This window comes from Cetorhinus maximus, chromosome 1 (genome assembly GCF_964194155.1).
Source record: "Cetorhinus maximus chromosome 1, sCetMax3.hap1.1, whole genome shotgun sequence".
NCBI classification, from domain to species: Eukaryota; Metazoa; Chordata; class Chondrichthyes; order Lamniformes; family Cetorhinidae; genus Cetorhinus; species Cetorhinus maximus.
Genome location: NC_135879.1, coordinates 43,147,400 through 43,172,517, shown reverse-complemented (window position 1 = coordinate 43,172,517; position 25,118 = coordinate 43,147,400). Strand labels below are relative to the sequence as shown.

Genomic DNA, 25,118 nt, shown 5'->3' with positions numbered 1-25,118 from the left:
AATCACTCCAAATGCCGATGCACGGGTATCAGTGATTTTGCATGCACCACGTTAAGAGCTTTTCACCAAATTCATTATGGTTTTATGACAATAAACCGCTGACATGAATGTTATCAACATTTAATGCTAAAACGGTGCAACTATAGGACCCAATGATATCTAGTGGGTCCTATGTTCCTATGTAAAGTCTGTTAATTGCAAACCTGTTGGTTGCACTTTAAGCCTTCTCTCGGTATGAGAAATTCCGTACACAGGATATGCGCTTCAGGAGCCCTGCAAGGGTGTTCACGTTGCCTCGATCAGGGACCGTATGCTATTGAAACAGCAATTCAGTCCCTCAACTTGGCTGTCGTACTGCTCTGCAGGGAGTATAATTGCAAGTAGCATAACTCTCAAGGGGAGCAATAGTAGTAGCTATTACAATGCCCCTTTAACAAGAGAGATATATTTTGAGGAATTGCTGGCATATTTTATTAAATTCATTATGAAAAGCAGGAATCCTTTAAGAGCACTCTCCAATCTCAACTACAGCATTTTTCTGTCCCTTCTGTAGGCCCCCAGCTTAAATTTCCTGCTTTAAGTGCTCCCTTTCAAGTGATAACCATGGCCAACAGTTCTCATTGGAAACACAGCTGTGGATCTGGACCAACTCAGACTTGTGATTCACTCAATATTCCTTTTCCACCATTTCAATTAGTAGCATCCTGCAGGAGTTATCAACCATAAGTAACATTATGGATGATCCTATCACCAGGTTGCTCTTTTCGTTTCACAAGTACATCCCAGTGTATGTGTGGTGTTCAGGGTAATTCGAGTTAATTAGTATGCAACATTATATACAATATCAACCATTTTATGCCATGTGAGAAGGCAATCTTTGCAATCTAAGAGCCAGTCTTCAATGGCTTAGCTAAGGCAGGCATTTAGGAGCCTCCTACTTACACTTCAAATGGTAGATTTCACTTTGTGGCTATGACTGTTACTGAGAGCTGAGTGTACCAATCCACCATCTCAGAAGCATAATGGGATTACTTCCAATACATGCTCACTTTTGCTATCTGGTACATGGTGTTTTTTCAGTGCTGAAGTTATTGTTGGTGTTTTAAAAGTATGAAACGACAGCTCAGATGGAGATGGAAATGGATTTTTGGAAATGGGAAATCGCAAAGATAAATCTATGTGTATAAAATTTGAAGTTCTATATATTTTTCAAAGCTGGGGGAATGGAGAAATGAGTATGATTCATTTTTAAAAAAATAACAACCGATGCTTTGAATCTGTGCCTTACCTTAGTAAAATGCTATATTACTCTGCTGTAAAGAGAACTTGTATGGCAGTTGTTACAATATTAAATTTTATAAGATTGTTACATTTTGTGATTGTAGCTTTAAATGAAGGGGTCCATGTGACTTGTTCCAAGGTCTGTGTGACAGTAAGCCTGGGTAGTTTGAGTGTTAGGGATTAAAGGAAGGCTTAAATTGTTTTACTGAGAAGAAGGGGCAAGGTATTTATGCTTGGAGACAATGGCAGAAGTCCCTAACTTTGCAGTAAGTAGACCGACAGTCTCCCAAAGTCCAGAAAGGTGTTATATGTATCAGGATGTAAATACTAGGTCCATTTACTTCTAAGATAAAAAGGGAGTTGGGGTTCAAAAATAGCTAATTAGCATTTCTGCCAATAGTTTCACATTGCCATATGGAAGACTGTCGAGGAAGCCATTTTTGAGACCAGGTTACAGGCTTCTCCAGAAATCAAAGAATATCACAGACAGACAACAGAGGTTCTGTGTGGTCAGCAAAGGAAAAAGCCTACTTGACTTTATGAACTATCACAGCCGGGTTTAGGAAGGAGACTGCCTCTAGTTGAAGAGACTCATCCTGCAGCCTTCTACGGATTCTGGGAGATTGGGCATAGCCAGGGGAAGAAGAATCATGTTAACAGGCTTTACTGCTGGTGGTGGATTTAAGAAACTCCGAAAACTGAGGGAAGTGTCTGAAGATGGTCACATGAAGTTACTACTCAGTGAACATGGATACGAGAACCCATTGAAGCTGGGAGAAACTGCTTGCTATAAGGACTATCATTCCATGGGGAGTGTGATGTGTGCTAAGTATAAAAGGGGAATGTTCCTCTCTGTAGTACGAGTTGCTTACAAAAAGAAAATATAGTGTTTAGTGAATCGTGAGTTTAATCATTTGTTACAATAAAGGTTTTAAAGTGTGAAATCTTGACATGTTATTCTTTTAGCTATTAACTGGAAGTTCGAATATCTTTTTTGAAAAGTTAACAGTTTCTATGGAGATTGTAACACAGTATGTATTTTGTCATTTGCCTGTGTATGGAGTGAGGATGCTGTTAAAATTGCTGGGTCACATTTATTTAACCAGGTTTTGAGGGTAAAAGGGCATGAGATCTGTTATCATAATAGCCAGTGAATTCAAGTGAATATCTGGTGCAAAAATCCAAACAAGTGACAGTAATCAATATCTTTTAACCCTCATGAAAATGCACAACAAATGTTGAAATTGAACGCATGTTAAAATATAAATAAATAATCAACACAGAAAGGAGAAAAGCATGGAGCGCTCTATTTTTTCCTTCCCAGGAATTTTTATCGAAAATGCGTGCACATGCTGATCAGTGACATGCAGAACTTTTTCAACTTCACCAGCCATCTATCTATGTTGTTATTGTAAGTTGAATTTTATAGAAATGTGTGAGATATTTCACTTTGGAAGGTGGTTTGGTTGGAAAAGTGGCTCTTGAATTTCTTGTACATTAGTTGACACATGGATTTTTGTGGCCAGGGATTGTTGGGTTTGGGTATCTGCAAATTTGAAGAATAAAGGAATTGTGCCACCTCTTGGTGAGGTAACTTTAAAACCTTTAATTTTATTATTAAAAAAGAAAAATATTGAGATATTGAAAATCTATAATCAAAACAGAAATGTGAATCAGCAGTTACCTGATGTAATTATATATAATTTTTTTCACCTTCCCTTTCTCAGTACCCTTTTATGTTTTTATTTTTCAAATATTTATCCACTTTGCTCATATGTTATCACATTTTCTTTCTACCATTGTTTGTCGCTGGAGTACATTCGTTGAACTGATGGCTGCAGGGAGAAAAACCCTAATTTCATCCTTTGTTCTTTTCATGAATTGGTGATTAAATGGCTGACACTGATCAACTTTGAATGCTGTATTATAATTCCTTTTGACACTCTGCGCACTAGTTAAAGTTCTAGTTTCTCCTCATATCGGAAGTCCCTCATTCTGATATCATGTCAGTAAATCTCTTTTATACTCTATTGATTGTTTCACATCATTCCTAAAGTTAGGCACCCAAAACTGGATGCAGTATTCTAACTGCAACCTAACCAATGATTTGTAAAAAAAAAAATTAGCACTCCCTCTTTGCTTTGGTACTCTGTGGTTCCCTTTATACAAACCCAGGATTTATTTATGGCTCTATTGATGTTTTTTCTGCTTTAAAAGATTTGTGAACTTGAACCCTTGTGTGTCAGCTGGTAGCACTCTTGCCTCTGAATTACAAGATTCCGAGTTCAAGGCCCACTCCAGGGCTTGAGTACAAAATTTAAGGCTGACACAGCCGGAGGTGCTATCTTTTGGATTGGATGCTAAATTCAGGTCCCATCTACCTCCTTGAATGGGAACAGGAGTAGGCCGTTTAGCCCTTCATTCTCCACCATTCCATAAGATCATGGCTAATCTTCTTGTGGTCTCAACTCCACTTTGCCGTCTGCCCCCCCATAACTCTTGACTCCTTTGTCTATCAAATATCTGTCTAACTCTGCCTAGAATAAATTCAATGACCCAGCCTCCATTACTTTCTGGGGAAGAGAATTCCACATACTAATGACCCTCAGAGAAAAAAAAATTCTCATCTCTGTCTTAACAGATAGACCTCTTATTCTTAAACTGTCTCCCCTAGTTCTAGTTTCACTCACAAGTGGAAACATCCTCCCATTATCTACCCTATCAAGTCCCCTCAGGATCTTGTATGTTTCAATAAAATTACCTCTGATTCTTCTAAACTCCAACCTCTTCAGCCTTTTTTCATAAGGTGAGCCCCTCACGCCAGGAATGAGTTGAATGAGCCTTCTCCGAGCTGCTTCTAACACAATTATATATTTTCCAAATAAAGAGACCAAAACTATACCAAGTAATGTAAAAGATCCACGGCACTATTTTGAAAAAGAGCAGGGGAATTATTCCAGGTGTCCTGGCCAATATTTATCCTTCAATTAACATCACAGATTATCTGGTCATTGGAGGGGGAGGTGGTGGTGTAGTGGTGATATTACTGAAGATGTTACTGGATTAGTTGACCTCCCCAGAGGCCAAGGCTAATGCTTTGGGGAATGGGTTCAAATCCCAGCATGGCAGCTGGTGGAATTTGAATTCAATTAACAAATCTGGAATTAAAACCTAGTCTAATGGTGACCACAAGACCATTGTTGATTATCATGAAAACCTATCTGGTTCACGAATGCCCTGTAGGGAAGCAAATCTCCCATCTTGACCTGGTCTGGTTTACATGTGTCTCCAGACCCACAGCAATATGGTTGACTCTTAAATACCCTCTGAAATGGCCTGCCTAGCAGTCACTCAGTTGTATCAAACCATGAAGTCTAAAAGGAATGAAAGTGGATGGACCACCCAACATTGACCTCGACACCAGAAACGACAAGGGCACAGTTGACCCTGCAAATAACACCTGGGGGCTTGTTCCAAAATTGAGAGAGCAGTCCCACGGACTGGTCAAGCAACAGCCTTGACATAGTCATACCCACTGAATCATGCCTTTCAGACAATGTCCCAGACACCACTATCTTCATTCCTGTGATGATGGTGGCACAGTGATGAGGAGTAGCCCAACATCGGAATCAGGTCAAACATGGGCATGGAAAACTCCTGCTGGTTGCCACCTGTTGTCACCTTTCAGCTGATGAATCAGTCTTCCTCCATGTTGAACACCATCTTTAGGAAGCACTGAGGATGACAAGGGCACAGAATATACTCTGGGTGGTGGACTTTCATGTCCATTACCGAGAGTGGCTCAGTAGCAACTCTACTGAACAAACTGGCCGAGTACTAAAGGAAATAGCTGCTAGACTGGGTCTTCGTCAGCTTGAGGGAATCAACAAGAGGGAAAAACCTACTTGATGCTGTCCTCACCAATCTACCTGTCGCAGATGCATCTGTCAATGACGGTATTGGTAGGAGTAACTACTGCACAGTCCTTGTGGAATGAAGTCACACCTTCACTTTGAGGATACCTCCCATCGTGTTGTGTGGCATTACCACGATAGATTTTAAACAGATCTATCAACTCAAAACTGGGCATCCATGAAGTGCTGGGGGCCATCAGCAGCAGCAACATAATTGCATGCAACCTCAATCTGTAACCTTCTGGCTTCCATATCCCCGACTCTACCATTACCATCAAACCAAGGGATCAACCCTGGTTTAATGAGGACTGTAGGAGGGCATGCCAGGAACAACACGAGGCATACTTAAAAATCAATCAATCAATAGATCTGATCTAAACTCTGCAGTCCTCCCACGTCCAGTCGTGAATGGTGGTGGACAAGTAAACAACTAACAGGAGGAGGTGGTTCCACAAATATCCCTATTCTTAATGATGAGGGAGCCCAGCAGATCAGTGCAAAAGATAAGGCTGAAGCATTTGCAACATCTTCAGCCAGAAGTGCAGAGTGGATGGTCCATCTCCTGAAGCCCCAGCATCACAGATGCTAGTCTTCGGGCAATTTGATTCGCTCCATGTGATATCAAGAAATGGTTGAAGGCACTGGATACTGCAAAGGCTATGGGCCCTGACAACATGCCAGCAATAATACTGAAGACTTGTGCTCCAGAATTAGCCACACTCCTAACCAAACTGTTCCATTATAGCCACAACACTGGCATTTACCCAGCAATATGGAAAATTGACCAGGTGTGTCCTGTCCACAAAAAGCAGGATAAATCCAACCCATCCAATTACTGCCTCATCAGTTTACTCTCGATCATCAGCAAAGTTATAGGTGTTGGTGACGGTGCTTTCAAGTGGCGCTTACTCAACAATAACTTGCTCACTGATTTTGCCAGGCCACTGAGATCTTGACCTCACTGCAGCCTTGGTTCAAACATGGAAAAAAGAGTTGAACTCCAGAGGTGAGGGTGACTGCCCTTGACATCAAGACAGCATTTGAATTAGTGTGACATCAAGGAGCCCTAGCAAAACTGGAGTCAATGGGAATTGCGGGGAAATCTCTCTACTTGTTGGACTCATACTTAGCACAAAGAAAGATGGTTGTGATTGTTGGAGGTCAATCATTTCAGTCCCGGGACATCACTGCAGGAGTTCCTCAGGTAGTGTCCTCGGCCCAACCAACTGCAGCTGCTTCATCAATGACCTCCCCTCCTGCCATAAGGTCAGAAGGGATATTCACGAATGATTGTATAATGTTCACCATTTGTGGCTCCTCAGATACTGAAGCGGTCCTTCTCCATATGCAGCCAAAACCTGGACAACATTCGGGATTGGGCTGATAAGCAGCAAGAAACATTCGTATCACGTAAGTGTCAGGCATTGACCATCTCCAATAAGAGAGAATCTTACCATCTCCCGTTGACATTCAATGGCATTACCATTGCTGAATCCCCCACTATCAACATACTGGGGGTTACCATTGATCAGAAACTGAACTGGAGCAGCCATATAATTACTGTGGCTACAAGAGCAGGTCAGAGACTAGGAATTCTGTCCACCATCTACAAGGCCCAAGTCAGGAGCGTGTTGGAATACTCTCCACTTGCCTGAATAAGTGTAGCTCCAACAACTCAAGAAGCTCAACAAATTGTTTAGAAGAACAAAATAACCAGTGTCAATGATTCTCATGACAAATCAAAATTGCTGTGTTTGAAGATAAGTTGTGTAATTGCCGTTATGGATCTGCCAGAGCCAGTTGGGGGAGTCTCTGTTGAAAATTAAATTTTGATAAAATGTTTTACTTTTTTTCTTTGTTGAATTAAAAACTACAAGTTATAAAAGGTTACAAGTAGAACTGCAATAATAATAGTATTTTTAAACATTAGAACACTATAACATGGTCGTTTACGTAAGAGTTGCCTTGATACATTGTTTACTAGTTTTGAAAAACTGATAGAATGAAAGCCCCATCTTTCTGCTGGCCCTAAGGGTTGGAATGTTTGTGGGTACTCTTAGTAACTCAGTACCAAAAGTTGCAGAAGAATGGAATGAATTGATCTCTTTCCGGCTGCTCTGGGAAGCAGAAACACCACACTCATGCAGTAGGTTGTGCACTTCTGAGGTTTGCATAAAGCACATGAAAGCAGTTTTATTGTGTTGAGGCCTCTTCCTTTCGTGTTAAAGTACTAAAGGAATGAGCTGCAGTAGGCTGAATGGTCTTTTCTCATCCAAGTTGTATGTCCTTGATGCTGACAGTGCTGTATGTGCAGTAATGTTCCTTTCCCTGGTACTGGTGCATGGAACCTTAATAAGAAAATGTTTTTCAGTTGAAAGCTAGTATTACAATGTTTGCTTCTGTTATAGTATATAAAAGATGGAGGATAATACTGAACTCAGTATTTTCCTATGCCACTTGATTCTCTTTGATTCTCTTATTCTACCTAATGTTTCCTCTTAACTGTACTAGTTTTTGATTTCCCTTCTCTTTTGTTTCTGCCTCTGGTACCCTATTATGGATGCCAATTCTGATCATCCTCCTTGCTGATTCCATATATAATAAATATGATTGCTTCATCCTAGCCTTTGTATTTAGCAAACATGTTATACTTGCATCTCCACTATGTGCAAACAGCTAGTTTATTTTCTGTAAAATTTGAGGAAACCGCACAGTTAAACATGGAGCTATAAGGTGACATTGGAATGGACTCGAAGCAACGTTGAACAAGTGAGGGAGTACTTTAGCCTCCCAGAGGTATCTGATTCAGAGGACAAGGGGAGGAGTATGTTTAATAAGTGCAAGTGTTTTGGTCATTTAAAAACACCATTTCAGTTGTCTTTTCAAAACCCTCATTTTTTAGCCAACTTGGTTATTGCTGTAAATTTAAAACTTGAATTGCAGTCAAAAAATGCTGGAATTGTAATTTAAAATGAAACCCCTGTGCAGGAAATGACCTAACTGAGAATTTCGTACAAAGGAGCCCAAAAAGGATTATAATTTCTCTAAATTGTTAATGAAAAAAATCAGTGTTGGCTGTCCGGTGGCATTACTGTTCACTTAAGAAAAATGCCAATTGTATGTTTTTCATGAGTCACTAGGAGGAGGTAGAAGGCAGAAAATATGCTTTTTCCCTGCGTTCTGTATGTGCTGCTGTAACTGCATTGCAGGGGCATTACAAGAATAAATTACAGTGACATTAATGAGCTTTTAATGTTGAAAATGAAAGGGGTTATCTCTGGGTGTGTTTCCCTGAAGGGCACAAATGAGAAAAGTAGGGAATGTTTGTGACTGAAAATGGAAAACTTGTCAGAGATTGTTCTACATTTTTGATTCATTCAGTTCTAATCTTGAAACTACAGTTCGGTAAAGACAAAGAAAATTCTTAAGTTTTAATTAAATATCTTTCTTTGGAAGTGAACCTTGAATGTGCTGTGACGGCTTTAATATTTAGGTAAACATAGCAAGGCGCAGCAGTCTGGCAAAAACCCCGTCATTGAACTTTGATAAATTAGGTGGCATCATGATAATAATCTCCTTGTCCTTGGTAGGTGATCAGACTGCGGCTCATGCTGTAAATTGCTAGGCAGGCTTATTAAATATTAAACTACTTAATGAACAGCATTAAGTAATATTTGTTTCTTTGTAAGCTTTACTTATCTCAACGTCAACATAAAATTTGTCCTGTGCTAAATGTCAATGTTAAACTGACCTTTGATAGACAGTACCTTTAGTAGCCTAGATTTTGCCTTTACCATCAATACTCCACTGAAACTGACAGCAACTTTGGGAGTCTGCGTACACACACAATAATGCGGAAATCCAGAAGTTGCTTTGGTGATTCTGCTCTCCTCCATATGGTGTGCTGTTATAGTCCCTCCAGAGTGCAAACCCTAAAGTAATCTGTGAATTGATAGAAAGTTCCATATTTACACTCTTAGTCTCACTGTAGAATCAAAGGAGAAGAGCAGAGGGGTTCTTCTCAGTGTCCTGGCCAATATTTTATATTGCGTACATCACAAAAATAGATTATCTGGTCGTTATCACATGGCTGTTTGAGAGAGCATGCTGTCTGCAAATTAGTTGCCGCATTTCATAGAATAGTGACTACACTTCAAAAGTTTTTTTTTATCCTTTCACAGGGTGTGTGTGTCACTGGCTAGGCCAGCATTTGTTGCCCATCGCTAATTGCCCTTGAGAAGGTGGTGATGAGCTGCTTTCTTGAATCACTGCAGTCCATGTGGGTATAGGTACACCCACAGCGCTGCAAGGAAGGAAGTTCCATGATTTTGACCCAGTGACAGTGAAGGAATGGCGATATAGTTCGAAGTCAGGATGGTGTGTGGCTTGGAATGCAACTTCCAGGTGGTGGTGTATCCATTGCATCTGCTGCCCTTGCCCATCTATGAGACAGAGGTCTTGGGTTCATTGGCTGCAAAGCACTTTGAGATGCCCTGAGGCTGTAAAATGTGTTATATAAATACAAGCCTTTCCTTCTCTTTCCAACCTTGCTCCCCTGTTGCAAAAATGTCAAGTTTCATGATTCATATGTTTTATAACTTTCAGTGGGGATTGAAGTTTTAAAATGTAAGATAATGGAAAGAACCTGTTTTGGGAAGCTGGTAAACAGACTTAAAGTAATTGCAATTCAAAGGATGGCCTGTGTTTATTTATTCAGGTCCGAGGTAGAAGTGTGAAAACACTAAACAATTGGTGACCTTTTTCTGAGTCTTGGTGGAGACGAGATGCTTACAGTTATCTCCATAAGGAGTTTAAATTATTCGTGTGGGCCCAGATGAATGAAAAACTTAAAACCAATGGGTAAACAAGCGAAGATCTTAAAAGTGTCCATATACTTTTCAGATAAAAAGACAGGTTTAAAGTTGGAGGTAATTGATTTAAATTTCTATTTGGAACATCCCTGGTATGCCACGTTGCTATGGAAATAGGTTATGCAGAGGAGTTAACCTTTTATTTTGTGTTCATCTGTATATTTTCTCAGAGAAACCGTTAGTCAGCCTGGGAGCAGTTCTGAAACAGGCAGTTTATGCCTGGAGCTGGAACAGCTTGGAAACAGGCAGAGAGAATCTGCTGGATGCTTTAAAGGAGCTGTGGACCAGGAGCAGAGGGCTGTCAAAAATCAGGGGTAATTTGGAGTTGGAGTCATTAAACAAGAGTGGAGTAAATCCCACGTTTGAGCTGAAGTGTCCACAATCGTAAGGTGCTAAAGGAAAATTGGAGCATAAGCATGGAAATTCAATCGTAGTCTCAGATAATTTATTGTCCATTTCCGTTGTAGTTCGAGAATAAGTGGGCATGCTAAACCTCCGGGTACCCTCTTATTGATATGATCTGAAAAGATTTGTTTCAGCTTGACTTAATTTGGTTTTAGAAACTCTGATTTGCTGGTAATATTGAATTTTCTGTAGTAATGGTCTTTTTACTGTCCAGTGTTAATTTTGATTTTCATATATGGTTATAACCAGTTTAAGAACTTAAGGGTAGATTAAAGAGTCCTGATGGTTGAGTTTTAAAACTCAAGCAGACAAAGAATGAAGATATTCTTCCTTTATGGTTTGTTTTTGTTTTGGAGAGGAGGTATTTTTGTTTACAATGAATATTGATGACATTGGTGAGTGGTTTTTGAACCCTGAGCAGCATGAGGGAGAATGTCCTTAAACTAGGTTATTTTTATGTCCATTGAACTCATTCATACTATCACGCTTAGTAATTTTCCTAGGATGTTATTAGTTCTTGATATCTTCAACAGAAATGTTTAGAAAAATCAAGCAGACTATTGCATAATAGTGATTCATACATTTATTTTCAACTGGAAACCACCATTTTGGCACAATCTGTTGCATATATCTGGTTTAACTATTTATTGCCAAATCTGAATGGATCACATTTAAGTAATATTTGGTCCTCTGCCAGAACTGTTCACTATTCCAGGATCATCCTGGAATGTAATGATTCAAAGACCAGCTTCTTTTCCTATTGAACAACTATTTCCCCCCTCCCCTGCCTCCTCGGCCCTCTATTCCAACGACAGTACAAGTTCATGGATGTCTTTGTCACCAAAATTGATTCTATCCATTCTGCTGCATCTCTCCGTTCCCTTTTTCCTCCAAGCCAAATATCCCCTAAGGTTATCTTTGTCTAGTTTTTTTCTTCTCTCCCCTCTTGCGCTCCCTGAGTTCATCTTGCCTCATACAGTTTCAGTCCTATTCCCATTTATGCTGAGCACCAATCCTCTTCTTGGTCCCCATGCTAGCTGATACTTTTAATGGCTCCTACTCCTCTGCCACCACCTCGCCCTTTCAAATCTGCCATTATCAACCTGTCCCCTAAAACATCCCGTTGACACCTCAATCCTTGCAAAGTCCTACCCCATTTCTAATCCAGTACTTCCCAAACTTCTTCCCACTGTGACCCCATTTTGAAGCTTGAAAACTGCTGTGACGCCAGAGTGAGGGGTAGGGGTTGATTGATAAGAGGGCGAGTATAGTTGCGAGAGTGGGGTGTGTGTTGAGTTTGGGGAGGAGGTAGAGCTGAGAGAGAATAGGGGAAATAGAGTTGTTTCCCATCTTCCACCCACCATAACCTTAAGTTCATCCCAAAATACTGCTGTTTATATTGTAACTTGCACCAAGTCTTGTTTGCTCATGACCCCTGTGCTTGCTTACCTACATTGATTCCTTGTCCATGAAATATCCTGATTTTATGTTTTAAAATGCCTCCATTTCCTCAGCCTTCCCTATTTGTAACCTCAAGCGAACCAACCATCTGAGAAATTTGCATTCTCCAATTCCGGCCCCTTGTGCAACACCCTTGATTGAGGTACGTTCACATGAGAGGGAAGGTAGGACAAACAAAGCCAGAGCTCCCTGAACAATGAAAGAAGTTGAGAATAAGGTGAAGCTGAAAAAGAGGACATGTAAGATAGATGTCAGGTTAGTAATACAAGGGAGCATCAGACTGAATATTGAAAGTTCAGACAGGTAGTGAAAAAAAGAAATGAGAAGCAAAGTGAGAGTATGAGAAGAGATTGACAGCTAGCCTAAAGAGAAATCCAAAAGTCTTCTATAGGTATATAAATAGCAAAAGGATAGTAACAAAAACAAAAACAGAGTTACCTGGAAAAACTCAGCAGGTCTGGCAGCATCGGTGGAGAAGAAAAGAGTTGACGTTTCGAGTTCAATGACCCTTCAACAGAACTGAGTGTAGTTAGGAGAGAGGTGAAATATAAGCTGGTTTAAGGTGGGGGGCGGGGGGAGAGAAGTTGAGGGTGGGGTGGTTGTAGGGACAAGCAAGCAGTGAATCAAAAGATGTCACAGACAAAAGGATCAAAGAGGTGTTGAAGGTGGTGATATTATCTAAGAGAATGTGCTAATTGAGAATGGATGGCAGGACACTCAAGGTACAGCTCTAGTGGGGGTGGGGTGGAAAGATTGACAAGGTATTAGTTGTAGATTTAAAAATAATGGAAATAGGTGGGACAAGAAAAATCTATATAAATTATTGAAAAAAACAAAAGGGAAGGGGAAGAAACGGGGTGGGGATGGGGGGAGGGAGTTTAAGATCTAAAGTTGTTGAATTCAATATTCAGCCCGGAAGGCTGTAAAGTGCCTAGTCGGAAGATGAGGTGCTGTTCCTCCAGTTTGCGTTGGGCTTCACTGGAACAATGCAGCAAGCCAAGGACAGACATGTGGGCAAGAGAACAGGGTGGAGTGTTAAAATGGCAAGCCACAGGGAGGTTTGGGTCTTTCTTGCGGACAGACCGCAGGTGTTCTGCAAAACGGTCGCCCAGTTTGCGTTTGGTCTCTCCAATGTAGAGGAGACCGCATTGGGAGCAACGAATGCAGTAGACTAAGTTAGCAGAAATGCAAGTGAAATGCTGCTTCACTTGAAAGGAGTGTTTGGGCCCTTGGACGGTGAGGAGAGAGGAAGTGAAGGGGCAGGTGTTGCATCTTCTGCGTGGGCATGGGGAGGTGCCATAGGTGGGGGTTGAGGAGTAGGGGGTGATGGAGGAGTGGACCAGGGTGTCCCGGAGGGAACGATCCCTACGGAATGCCGCCGGGGGGATGAAGGGAAGATGTGTTTGGTGGTGGCATCATGCTGGAGTTGGCGGAATAGTAACAACTGATAGTAACAACAAGGATAGTAACAACTGCTTCATCGATGACCTTGCTTTCATCATAAGGTCAGAAGTGGTGATGCTTGCTCAATGTTCACCATTTGCGACTCCTCCGATACTGAAGGAGTCCATGTCCAAATGCAGCAAGACCTGGACAATATCCAGGCTTGGGCTGACAAATGGAAAATAACATATACAAGTGCCAAGCAATGACCATCTCCAACAAAAGAGAATCTAACTGTCTCCCCTTGAGATTTCAATGCATTATCATCGCTGAATCACCCACTATCAACATCCTGGGGGTTACCATTGACCAGAAACTGAACTGGACCAGCCACATAAATACTGTGGCTACAAGGGCAAGTCTGAGGCTAGGAATCCTGTGGCGAGTAACTCCCCAAAGTCTGTCTACCATCTACCGGGCACAATTCAGGAGTGTGATAGAATACTTTCCACTTGCCTGAATGACTGCAGCTCCAACGACACCCAAGAAGCTCAACAACATCTAGAACAAAACAGCCCGCTTGATTGGCACCCAATCCATGAACATTCACCCCCTCCACCTCTGACACACAGTGGCAGCAGTGTGTCCTTCGACAAGATTTACTGCAGGAACTCACCAAGGCTCCTTCAACAGCACTTTACAAACCCACGACCTCTACCATCTAGAAGGACTAGGGCAGCAGATACATGGGAACACCACCACAAGGTAGTTCACCTCCAAACCACTCACCATCCTGACTTGGAAATATATTGCCGTCGCTGTGTCCAAATCCTGGAACTCCCTCCCTAACAGCACTGTGGGTATACCTACACCACATGGACTGCAGCAGTTCAAGAAGGCAGCTCATCACAACCTTCTCAAGGGCAATTAGGGATGAGCAATAAATGCTGGCCTAGCCAGTAACACCCACATCCCATGAATGAATTAAAAAAGAGTGGAGCTGATTAGGAACATTTAAGCATGGAGGCAGAGAGCATGGCTAAGGCATTAAATGAGTACTTTACATGTATCTTTATCAAGGAAGAAGACGCTGCCAAAATTGTAGTGAAGGTCGAGGTGGTTCAGATACTGGGTGGGCTAAAAATTGATAAAAGTCGAGGTATTAGAAAGGCTTAACTGTACTTAAAGTGGTAAGTTACCAGGGCCGGATGAGATGCATCCACAATACATAGAGCAGTAAAGAAGGAAATTGCAGAGGCACTAGCCATAATTTTCCAAACCACATTAGACTCTGAGCTAATGCCAGAGAACTGGAAAATTGCAAATGTAACATCTTTGTTCAAAGAAATGTGTAAAGAGAAGCCCAGCAATAACAGACCAGTCAGTTTAACCTTGGTTATGGGAAAGCTTTGAGAAACAAGAATCTGGGACAAAATCACTTTGACAAATGTAGATTAATTAAGGAAAGTCAGCATGGAATTGTTACGGGCAAATTGTGTTTAGCTAACTTGCTGGAAATTTTGAGGAGGTAACAGAGGGTTGATGAGGCTAATGCGGTTGATGCAGTGTGCATGGACTTCCAAAAGGCATTTGATAAACTGCCACATAACAGGCTTGCCTGTAAAGTTGAAACCCTTGGAATAAAAGGGACAATGGCTGCATCAAAATTAAGTTGCCAGAGTGACAGGAAACAGAGTGTCGTGGTGAACAGTTGACTTTTGGACTAGAAGAAGGTATATAGTGGGGTTCTCTAGGGATCTGTGTTAGGACCACTGCTTCTCTTGATCAATACTAATGCTCTAGACTTGGGTGTACAGGGCAAAATTTCAAAATTTGCAGATGACATAAAACTTGGAAGTATTGTTAACTGTGAGATAGTGATAGACTTCAAAAGGACTTAGACAGGCTGGTGGAATGGGTAGAATGTGGCAGATGAAATTCAGTGCAGAGTGTGAAATGATGTATTTTGTTAGGATGTACGAGAGACAAAAGAAAATTAAGGGTGCAATTCTAAAGAGGGTGCAGGAGCAGAGGGACCTGGGGGCATATGTGTACAAATCTTTGTAAGTAGCAGGAACAGGTTGAGAAAGTGGTTAAAATGGCATACAGAATCCTGGGCTTTAAAAATAGATGCATAAAGTATAAAAGCAATGAGGTTATGGTAAGCCTCTATAATGCATTGGTTTGATCGCAGCTGGATTATTGTGTCCAATTTTGGGCACTACACTTAAGAAAGGATGGCATTAGAGAGGATGCAGAAAAGATTTACAAGAATGGTTCCAGGGATGGGAACCTTCAGTTATGAGAATAGATTAGAGAAGCTATGTTTTTTCTCCTTAAGAGTGGAGATTTGATAGAGATGTTCAAAATCAAGAGAGGTCTGGTCAGAGTAAATAGGGAGAAACCGTTCCACATGGCAGAAGTTTCAAGAACTAAAGGACACAATTTAAGAAGAATGGCAAAAGAACCAAACGTGACACGAAAAGCTTTTTCACGCAGGGAGAGGTTAGGATCTGGCCTACACTGTGGTGGAGACATTGGGCCGTAAATTCCGATGGAGTGATAATTGAGTCAGGTTGCCATTCCGCATAAAAGTATTTACTTGGAAACCCAGGCGATTCTATCTTGCCCAACTTGCTGACAGGCTGGGTGAGATCTGAGCAGTGCAGCTTGCTCCCGGGGCCTACCGTTGAGGCCATCTCAGTCGCAGGTAAGTAATCCATGGCACTGACCTTGGTGGTGGGGGGGAAGAAAGATTGTGTCCTGGGGGGGAGCGCAGAGCACCCCCATGGTTGTTAAGCTCTTTGAGATAAAAACAAAAAGCTAAAAGCTACTGCGGATGCTGGAAATCGATGTCTGGTGCTTGTGAAAAGTGCCATATAAATGCACATCTTGCTTTTCTCATGTTCCTTTGTTGCCTTAGTGTCAATTTCTGTCTGATTATGTTGCATATGAGCCTTGGAATGTTTTACTAAGTTGAAGGTGCTATATAAATGCAAGTTTTTGTTATTTGCGTGTTAAACCGTTCAGTCGGTGATGTCATTGATTTGTACAGTGACTTTATGGTGAATGATAGATTTTGGTTCTGTCAAATTCTACTCCAAACTGTTCATGTGGGAATTTTTTGAAACAGTGAATTAGAAAGAAGTTCCATCTGCCACGCCAAATACTTTTGATTGTCGTTGAATTCTCACAAAGTCGGGTTGATTGTCATTTCAATCTTTAACAACACGCAAAATTTTAAAGCAGCAATTCACAAATGTTGCATTTAAATTCTGACCAGCCTTTATGCATCAGTGCAATTTCATGTATGGTATAACTGACAGCAAAATGAACATAAACATATCTAAACTTTGTGCTCAACATTTAAAACTGGGAGTTAGTGTGTTTGACCTAGAATTCAGCTGCAAGCTTTGCAATAATAAGCTTATGTTGTAGGCCAGGAGGTTCTAATGTCATGTGTGTGCCTTGGCCTCGTTTTCAGATAAAAATTTCTACACTGAATAAAAGGCTCTGTTTGCACAACAGTTCCTCTCTTGTCTCAGACAGCTGCTCCCAGATTTCTGTTGTTTAAAACTGCAAAACTCAAACACTCTCTTTTCAGATTGTTTCCTTGTACCTTTGCGTAATTGGAAGAAATTCAAAAATAATGCAGGTGGTGAATGAGTGTAAATGTAGAGTGAGGGATAATTGTATTTCTACTAATGATTCCTTCAAACAAGTTCTCTCCACGCTCTGTTTGACAGTACATCTTTCCCTTTGATGTCAGGGCTGAGGCGTGAGAAAATTTGATTGAAAGAATGCACAACATCCTTTTTGTAATTTTAAAACTGTAATGATACAACTTTATATTGCCAGAAGCATCTATTTATGATAATGCATTTATATATATTATTTATATAATGCATTATTTAAATAGGACATTTTAATATGGCAAAATGTCCCCAAGCAATTCAGAATGGTAGTTCATAACTAAGCAGAAGGCCATTAAAAAGTCTTTAACTGTTAAGGATACAATGCAGGCATTTTGTCATGCTCATTTTCAGTAAGTCTTTATTTTACTTTTTCCTATCAGTGGCTTTGCGATGTTACTTTTTCTCAAGACTAACCATGAACATGCTAATGGTACATTAAACATAATTGAAAAAGATGGAACTGACCAACATAACTCTCTTTGAAAGTACTTGGAAACAATTGACCGACCAATTTAATGCCACTTATTTTCAGAACAATTTTATGGGATCCAGCAGAGAAAACTGAGGAGATTACAACTTGATGATGGGCAGTGAGCAACTGGTTCAGAAGCAGCAGGGGATTTGTGCTTAATAAACCATCTGTGGTGGGCAAAGGAAGTGCTGTGAGCGTTAAATCCTTTAATTTTCAAAAAGGAGAGAGTTCAGTGTTGGAAATTATGGTACAGCATCATGGATAGAATAGAATGCTTGAAAGAAAATGGACTCATATTCATCAAAAAGTGGGCAGTTATCATTAAAAATACTTTAACTTTTTCTTGGGCGAGGGTATCGAAAGTAAGATCTCCAAGTTTCCAGAAGATACTAAAATTGTGGGGGAGAGAAAATAATACGGAGCATTTCAATTGAATTCAGGATTTGGATGTTTCAGTAAACTAGGTTAGTCGATAACAAATGTCAAATTGTAAGCATGGGACACAATAAAGGAGTAGCTGTTGAATTGATCAGTTGTGTAGAAACTGATCAGGAAAGAGATTTGAGGATTGTTGAAAACTATCAACTCATTGTAAAGCTACAATGAAAAAGACAAATATGGTAATGTGTTGAACTAGCAAAGGGATAGAATACAAATAAAAAATAGGATGGTGATACTGAAGTGATTGAAGCCTATGCGAATAGTAGAGTATAGGTTCATCTTACATAGGCTTTTCAGTGTTGTGCATTGTTTCAGCCTAACCAAACCATGCTGGCTTTTATACTTCACTCATGCCTCCTCCCATTCTTCGTCATCTAACTCTCCATCAGCAGTACGCTCTATTCCCTTCTCCCTCAGATGCTTACCTAGCTTCCCCTTAAATGTTTCTGTACGCTTGACCTCAACTACTCACTGTGATTGTGAATTGCACATTCTCCACTTCCTTGGTAAAAAAATTTCTCCTGAATTTCCTTTTATTTTCTTGGTAATTATCTTATATCACAAGTTTTGCTCTTCCTCAAAAATGGAACATAGGGACGTAAGGACCAGGAGTAGGCCATTCGGCCCGTTGGAGCTGCTCTGCCACTTAACTCGGTCATGGTTGATCTTCTATTTCAACACCACCTTCAGCACTATCCCAGTATTCCTTGATGTCGTTGATATCTAGAAATCAATCGACCCCTGCTTTGAACATACTCAATGACTGAGCCTCCACAGCCTCTGGGGTAGAGAATTCCAAAGATTCACCACCATATGACTGAAGAAACTCCTCCTCATCTTGGTCCTAAATGGTCTACCTCTTATTCTGTGACTAGGTCTCCTGTTTCTAGATCATCCCAGCCAGGGGAGGCATCCTTCCTGTATCTACCCTGTTGAGCCCTGTAAGAATTTTGTATGCTTCAAGTAGATCACCTCTAATTCTTCTAAACTCTGGAGAATACAGGCCCAGCCTCCTCAATCGTTTCTCATGGGACAATACTGCCATCCCAGAGATTAGTCTGATGTACCCTCGTTGCACTCCCTCTATGTCCAGTATATTCTTCCTTAGGTAAGGAGACCAAAAATGCACACAGTATTTGAGACGTGATCTCACCAAGGCTCTACAACAACTGCAGCAAGACTTCCTTACTCCTGTACTCCAATCCCTTGCAATAAAGGCTAACTTACCATTTGCCTTTCTAATTGCTTGTTGCTCCTGTATATTAGCTTTTAGTGACTTATAAACGAGAACACCCAGATCCATTTAGACATCAACACTTCCCAATCGCTCCCCATTTACGAAACACTCTGCATTTTTGTTTTCCTACCAAAATGAATAACTTCACATTTTTCCACATTACATTCCTTCTGCTGTGTTCTTGCACACTCAGTCTGCCTAAATCTCCCTGAAGTCTCTTTGCATTCTCCTCACAACTCATGTTCCCACCAAGTTTTGTGTCATCAGCAAACTTGGAAATATTACACTTGGTCCGCACATCCAAATCATTGATATAGATTGTGAATAGCTGGGTCCCAAGCACTGATCCTTGTGGTACCCTACTAGTCACAGCCTACCAACCTGAGAATGATCCGTTTATCCCCTACTCTCTGTCCGTTAACCAATCCTCAATCCATGCCAGTATATTTCCCCCAATCCCACGAGCTCTAATTTTGCTTACTAATATCCTCTGTGGGACCTTACCGTAAGCCTTCTGAAAATCCAAATACACCACATTCACTGGTTCTTCCCTATCTATCCTGCCAGTAACATCTTCAAAAAAACTCAACAGGTTTGTCAAACATGATTTCCCTTTCATAAATCCATGTTGACTCTGCCCAATCTTACCATTATCTTCTAAGTGTCCCATCATCAGATCCTTTATAATAGGTTCTAGCAATTTCCCTACTGCTGATGTCAGGCTACCAGATCTGCTGGTCCCTGCTTTCTCTCTCACTCCTTTCTTAAATAGTGGGGTTACACTTGTTACCTTCCAATTTGCAGGCACTGTTCCAGAATCTATAGAATTTTGAAAGATGATCACCAATGCATCTACAACTCTACAGCCACCTCTTTCAACACTCTGGGACATAGATTATCAGGTCCAGGGGGCTGATACATTTTCAGGCCCATTCATTTCTCCAGCACAATTTTTTTACTAACAATTTATTTTAGATCCTCAATCTCACTAGTCCCATGGCTCCCGAATAGTTTAGGGAGGTTTTTTGCATATTCTCCTGTGAAGACAGACACAAAGGGTGGGATTTTCTGATACCAGCTGCCACAGGTCCTGAAATTCCCGCACAAAGACAACGGACCTTTTGCTGGTCCGTCAAATTTTCCGTCCCGCCGGCAATGATCCCACACATTCCCGCCCAAAGTATTTGTTTAGTTTCTCTGCTGGTTCCTTATTTTCCATTATAAATTCTCCATCCTCTACCTGTAAGGAGCCCACATTTGTCCTTACTAACCTTTCCCTTTTGACATACTTATCGAAACTTTTATAGTCCATTTTTATGTTCCTCACTAGTTTACTTTCATATCATAATTTCTCTTTATGTATTAGTTTCTTGGTTCTCCTTTGCTGAAATTTAAAATGCTCCTAATCCTCAGGCTTACAACTTTTTTTTGGCAACTTTATATGCCTTTTTCTAAGACCTAATAGAATCCTTAACTTGTTAGCCATGGTTGGATCACTTTTTCCTGCTGGCCTTTTGTGCCTTAAAGGAATGTAAATTTGTTGCAAGCCATGTATTAATTCTCTTTCTGTGTCCACTTTATCAAAATCTTCCATAATTTTAATGACTTCTGTTAAGTTAACCCACTTAGCCATCTCTTTTCAGAGAAGGGAGAACTAGGCTTTTCTGATAGGCATAACTTTACAGTTTGGGCATCACCCTTGTAAATCTTATTTGCATCGCCAATGGTGTCTCAATATCTTTTTATTTGTGGTCTAATACAGTTGGAAGAACATTGTTGTGTTTGAGAGGAGAGAGCATAGGTAATTAAAGATGATAAAACAATGTATTGGAAATATAAGATCTGAACCATGATTAATGAAGTTGGATTGTTCCTCATTGAAAATAGAGAAACTTCAGGGTGACCTGGTAGAATATTTCTGAATATAAAGGCGATTTTTAAGTATATTTCATAAAAAAATGTATGAAGGTGTTCAAAAGCTTGGGACAATATTAATAAATAACGATTGAGTTGGGAATTCAGACAAAATGATTTTGCACAAAAGAAAATAAACACAGAATGATTGTCAAGGAACAATATTAAAGCTAATGGCACAAATGATCCAAAAGAAAATTATATTGGTTTGTGGAAATAACAGGATGTTGAGGGATATGATGGGAATTTAGGCTTGTGGGAACCCAAAATGACCAAATGGCAATTTCTTCTTAGCATATATTTTTCAAAGTGTGAGCCTTTCATTTCAAGACTTTGTGAAAAATGTGACAAAGATTGGATCCTTTTCATAATTAGCTGAAACTGAATTTTGACGCGTTAATAGCTAATAAATAATTTTTAACTTTGCAGGATTTGGAAATTGTTTATTCTTATCTTCATGGAATGGAAGCATTGTCCAATTTGAGGGAACACCAGCTGAGGTAAGAGTGACTATTTTGTCATTAATTTTCATCATGTTAATTAAATATGTTGAATATTTAAATATTCTAATCACCCCTTTTTCTTCTTTATTCTTTTGTGGACATGGCTGTCGCTGGCAAGGCCAGCATTTGTTGCCCATCTCTGATTGCCCTTGAACTGAATGGCTTGGCATGCCATTTCAGAGGGAAGTTAAGAGTCATCCACGTCGCTGTGGGTCTGGAGTCACATGTAAGCCAGACTGGTTATGGATGGCAGATTTCCTTCCCTGAAGGACATTGTTTTTACCTGTTTTACTGCAACTCTTCTATAAATAAAAATTTAGTATTTTTAAAAGATAATTATACTATATTTTAACTTTAATAAAATGTTGCCTTTTATAGACCAATTATTCTTCCGTGTTTTTTAATATTTTAGTGGACTATGCTCAAGACTTGTGTGATTTAATTACGTCTGTGACATATCTGCATTTTATTTGTGATGTTACAATTGGATTTTAGAAATGCATTCACTGTTAAGTTTGTACATTCGATATTCATTATTATTGGAACTGAGTCAGCTATGAGAGCTGAAATTTATTAAAATGCAGATTTTACCCTGACAAATGTACAATAGGGTATATGTTGTGTAAACTCTGTCATCCTGCAGTTCATTTGGTTGTTGCAGGTATGTATGGAATGGACAACACTGATAGGTCTCGTTCTGCCAACAGCAGAGCACCATAAAAAGAAAAAAAAACTGGGTTCCAAGCACACTCTTTTGTATTTCAGATAGAATCCTGCTTATTTAACGTATTTTAAATATCAAGTTTTAAAAAATCTCTTTCTGGATTAATCATAGTTCATCCGTGTTGGAGCTTTACAGAGAGATGGAATTTCATAGCCAATGAAGTACGGTGGAAGCTCAATCACTATTGTTTTGTCGGGAAAGGTGGCAGTCATTTTTGAGCACAACAAACCCCATGCACATCAATGAGATAAAGACCTGATTATTTTATATTTGATGTTGCTTGGGGATTGAATGTGGGCCTGAGCATGATGAAAAGTTCCTCATCTTTGGAGATATGCCACCTGTTTTAGCATCCCATCCATGTGATGACATCTCGACAATATAGAACTGCTCCTGTTTGGAGCAGTTCTCCTCTGAAGAGTTAGCATCGATTAAATGCTCAAGTCTTAAAGTGGAGCTTGAATCCACAATCTTCTGACTCAGAGACACAGTTCTGCCACTAGGCCAAGATGACTCTTCAAAACCTGGTGTCTTATCACCAATGAATGTTTTGAGTATATACTGTTCCTCAGAACTGAAACATAAGCAAGCTCCTGAGGATGGAAGAGGAAAGAAAGGGAAGGAGAGGAAAAGAATTGGTAGATACTTCAACCATGAGAAGACGACGATAGACTGAACAATATGCAAACTACTTAACTGTTCATGATCATCCTTGTGAAAATGAAAAGATATGAGATCAAAAGAGCAGACAAGTAACTAAGATGATGAAAAGCTGACACGGGGGAAATTAAGAATATGATGTGGGTTGGTGGGAAGGATGGGGGTGGAGGAAGAGAGTTTGGGGGAAAAAAATGTATGATCTGAAATGAAAGAGGGAAATGCTGGAAACACCAGTTAGATTCACAGTATGAAAAAGAGGAAATGAGCATGGGCCAACAACCCAAATGTAGAATTCCCCACCAGAGATTCATTGCCCTTTGCGCAGCCTCATCAAAGGCTAAGTTCTTCCACTTTCACCTCTGCATGATTTTGGCCAAGAGGCTTCCCATCATACAACGAATATGATATTTTCTCTTGTCTCTAGCTTTCTCCATATACCTTGGACCCTACCCTCTTTATATCTCTTGATCATTTCATTGAGAACTGCCTTGGTGACATCTGTGACATGAGCTGTTTTGGCTTCTCACTCCCCTTGGCTCATTATTCATCTAACTCCTCCTAAATTTATTCTCAATTCTAACCCTGTAAGCTTAATCAAACCTGTTTCCCCTTTTTTTGACTTCTTTCTCAGACTCTGGTATTAGGCTTTCCACAAAAAGTAAAGGGACTAAAAAAGACTGTCCTCTGGACCTGATGACGCGCACGCTAGGGTTTTAAAAAAGGTGGCTGCAGAGATAGCAGATTGGATTTGCATTGGATCTTCCAGAATTCCCTAGATTCTGGAACTGTTCCCATGGATTCAAAGATAGAAAACATAACCTTGCTATTCAACAAAGAAGAGAGAGAGAAAACATGGAACCGAAGGCTCGTTATCCTGTCATTAGTAGAAGGGAAAATGCCAACATCTATTAGGGATACGATAATGGCACTTCAAAAATCATAATGTGATTATGTGGCAACGGCACGGATTTATGAAAGGGTAATTGTGTTTAGGGTTTTTTGATATTATGACAAATAGGTTGGAGAATGGGAACCAATGGAGGTAGTTAATTTGGATTTTCAAAAAGAATTGGACAAGATGCCAAACAAGAGGTCATTATATAGGATTAGAGCTCATGGGATTAGGGGTAATAATAAGTTAGCATTGGTTAACAGACAGAAAACAAAGTCTGAACAAGTGGGTCGTTTTTAGGATGGCAGGTTGTAACTAGGGAGGTATTGCAAGGATCAGTCCTTGAGGCTTAGCTATTTACAGTCTATGTCAATGACTTAAATGAGGGGACCGAGTGTAATGTATCCAAGTTTTCTGTTGATAGAAAGATGAGAAAATAATAGTAAGGAGGACACAGGCTGCAAAAGGATTTAGACAGGTGAAATGAGTGGACAAGAAGGTGGCTAAATGGAATATAATGTGAAGTTATCCACTTTGGTAAGAAAAATAGAAAAGCAGAATATTTTTTACATGGTGAGGGTCTAGGAAATGTTGACACTCAGAGGGACCTGTGTGTCCTTGTTCGCAAATCACAGAAAGTTAACTTGCAGGTAGAGCAAACAATTGGAAAACACGTGGTATATTATTACAAAGGGACTGGAGTATAAAAGTAAAGGTATCTTACTGCAGTTGTGTAGGGCACTGGTGTGATCATACCTGGAGCACTGTGCAACATTTTGGTCTCCTTATCTGAGGATAAATGGACTAGCAACAAAGGTTTATCTGTCTGATTCCTGGGATGAAGAGATTGTCCCATGAGGAGTGATTTAGTAGGCTAGGCCTATATTCACTGGATAAAAACAAAAAGCTAAAAGCTACTGCAGATGCTGGAAATCCAAAACAAAAACAGAATTACCTGGAAAAACTCAGCAGGTCTGGCAGCATCGGTGGAGAAGAAATCAGTCAATGTTTCGAGTCTTCACGACCCTTCGGCAGAACTGAAGCATAGTTAGGAGAAAGGTGAAATATAAGCTGGTTTAAGGTGGGGGTGGCGGGGGGAGAGAGAAGTTGAGGGTGTGGTGATTGTGGAGATAAGCAAGCAGTGATAGGAGCAGATAATCAAAAGATGTCACAGACAAAAGGATCAAAGAGGTGTTGAAGGTGGTGATATTGTCTAAGAAAGGTGCTAATTAAGAATGGAAGACAGGACACTCAAGGTACAGCTC

At 40.3% G+C, this 25,118-nt stretch overlaps 1 protein-coding gene across 4 annotated transcripts in view; it reads left to right on the top strand.

Annotated features, from left to right (window-relative positions):
* Positions 1 to 25,118, top strand: part of rapgef2b (Rap guanine nucleotide exchange factor 2b) — a 534,998-nt gene that overhangs the window by 132,512 nt on the left and 377,368 nt on the right. For all 4 annotated transcript variants that reach the window (XM_078540424.1, XM_078540432.1, XM_078540414.1 and 1 more), the window contains exon 2: positions 21,504 to 21,574. In XM_078540424.1, coding sequence (XP_078396550.1) covers positions 21,504 to 21,574 — 71 coding nt within the window. The remainder of the gene's footprint in view (positions 1 to 21,503; positions 21,575 to 25,118) is intronic.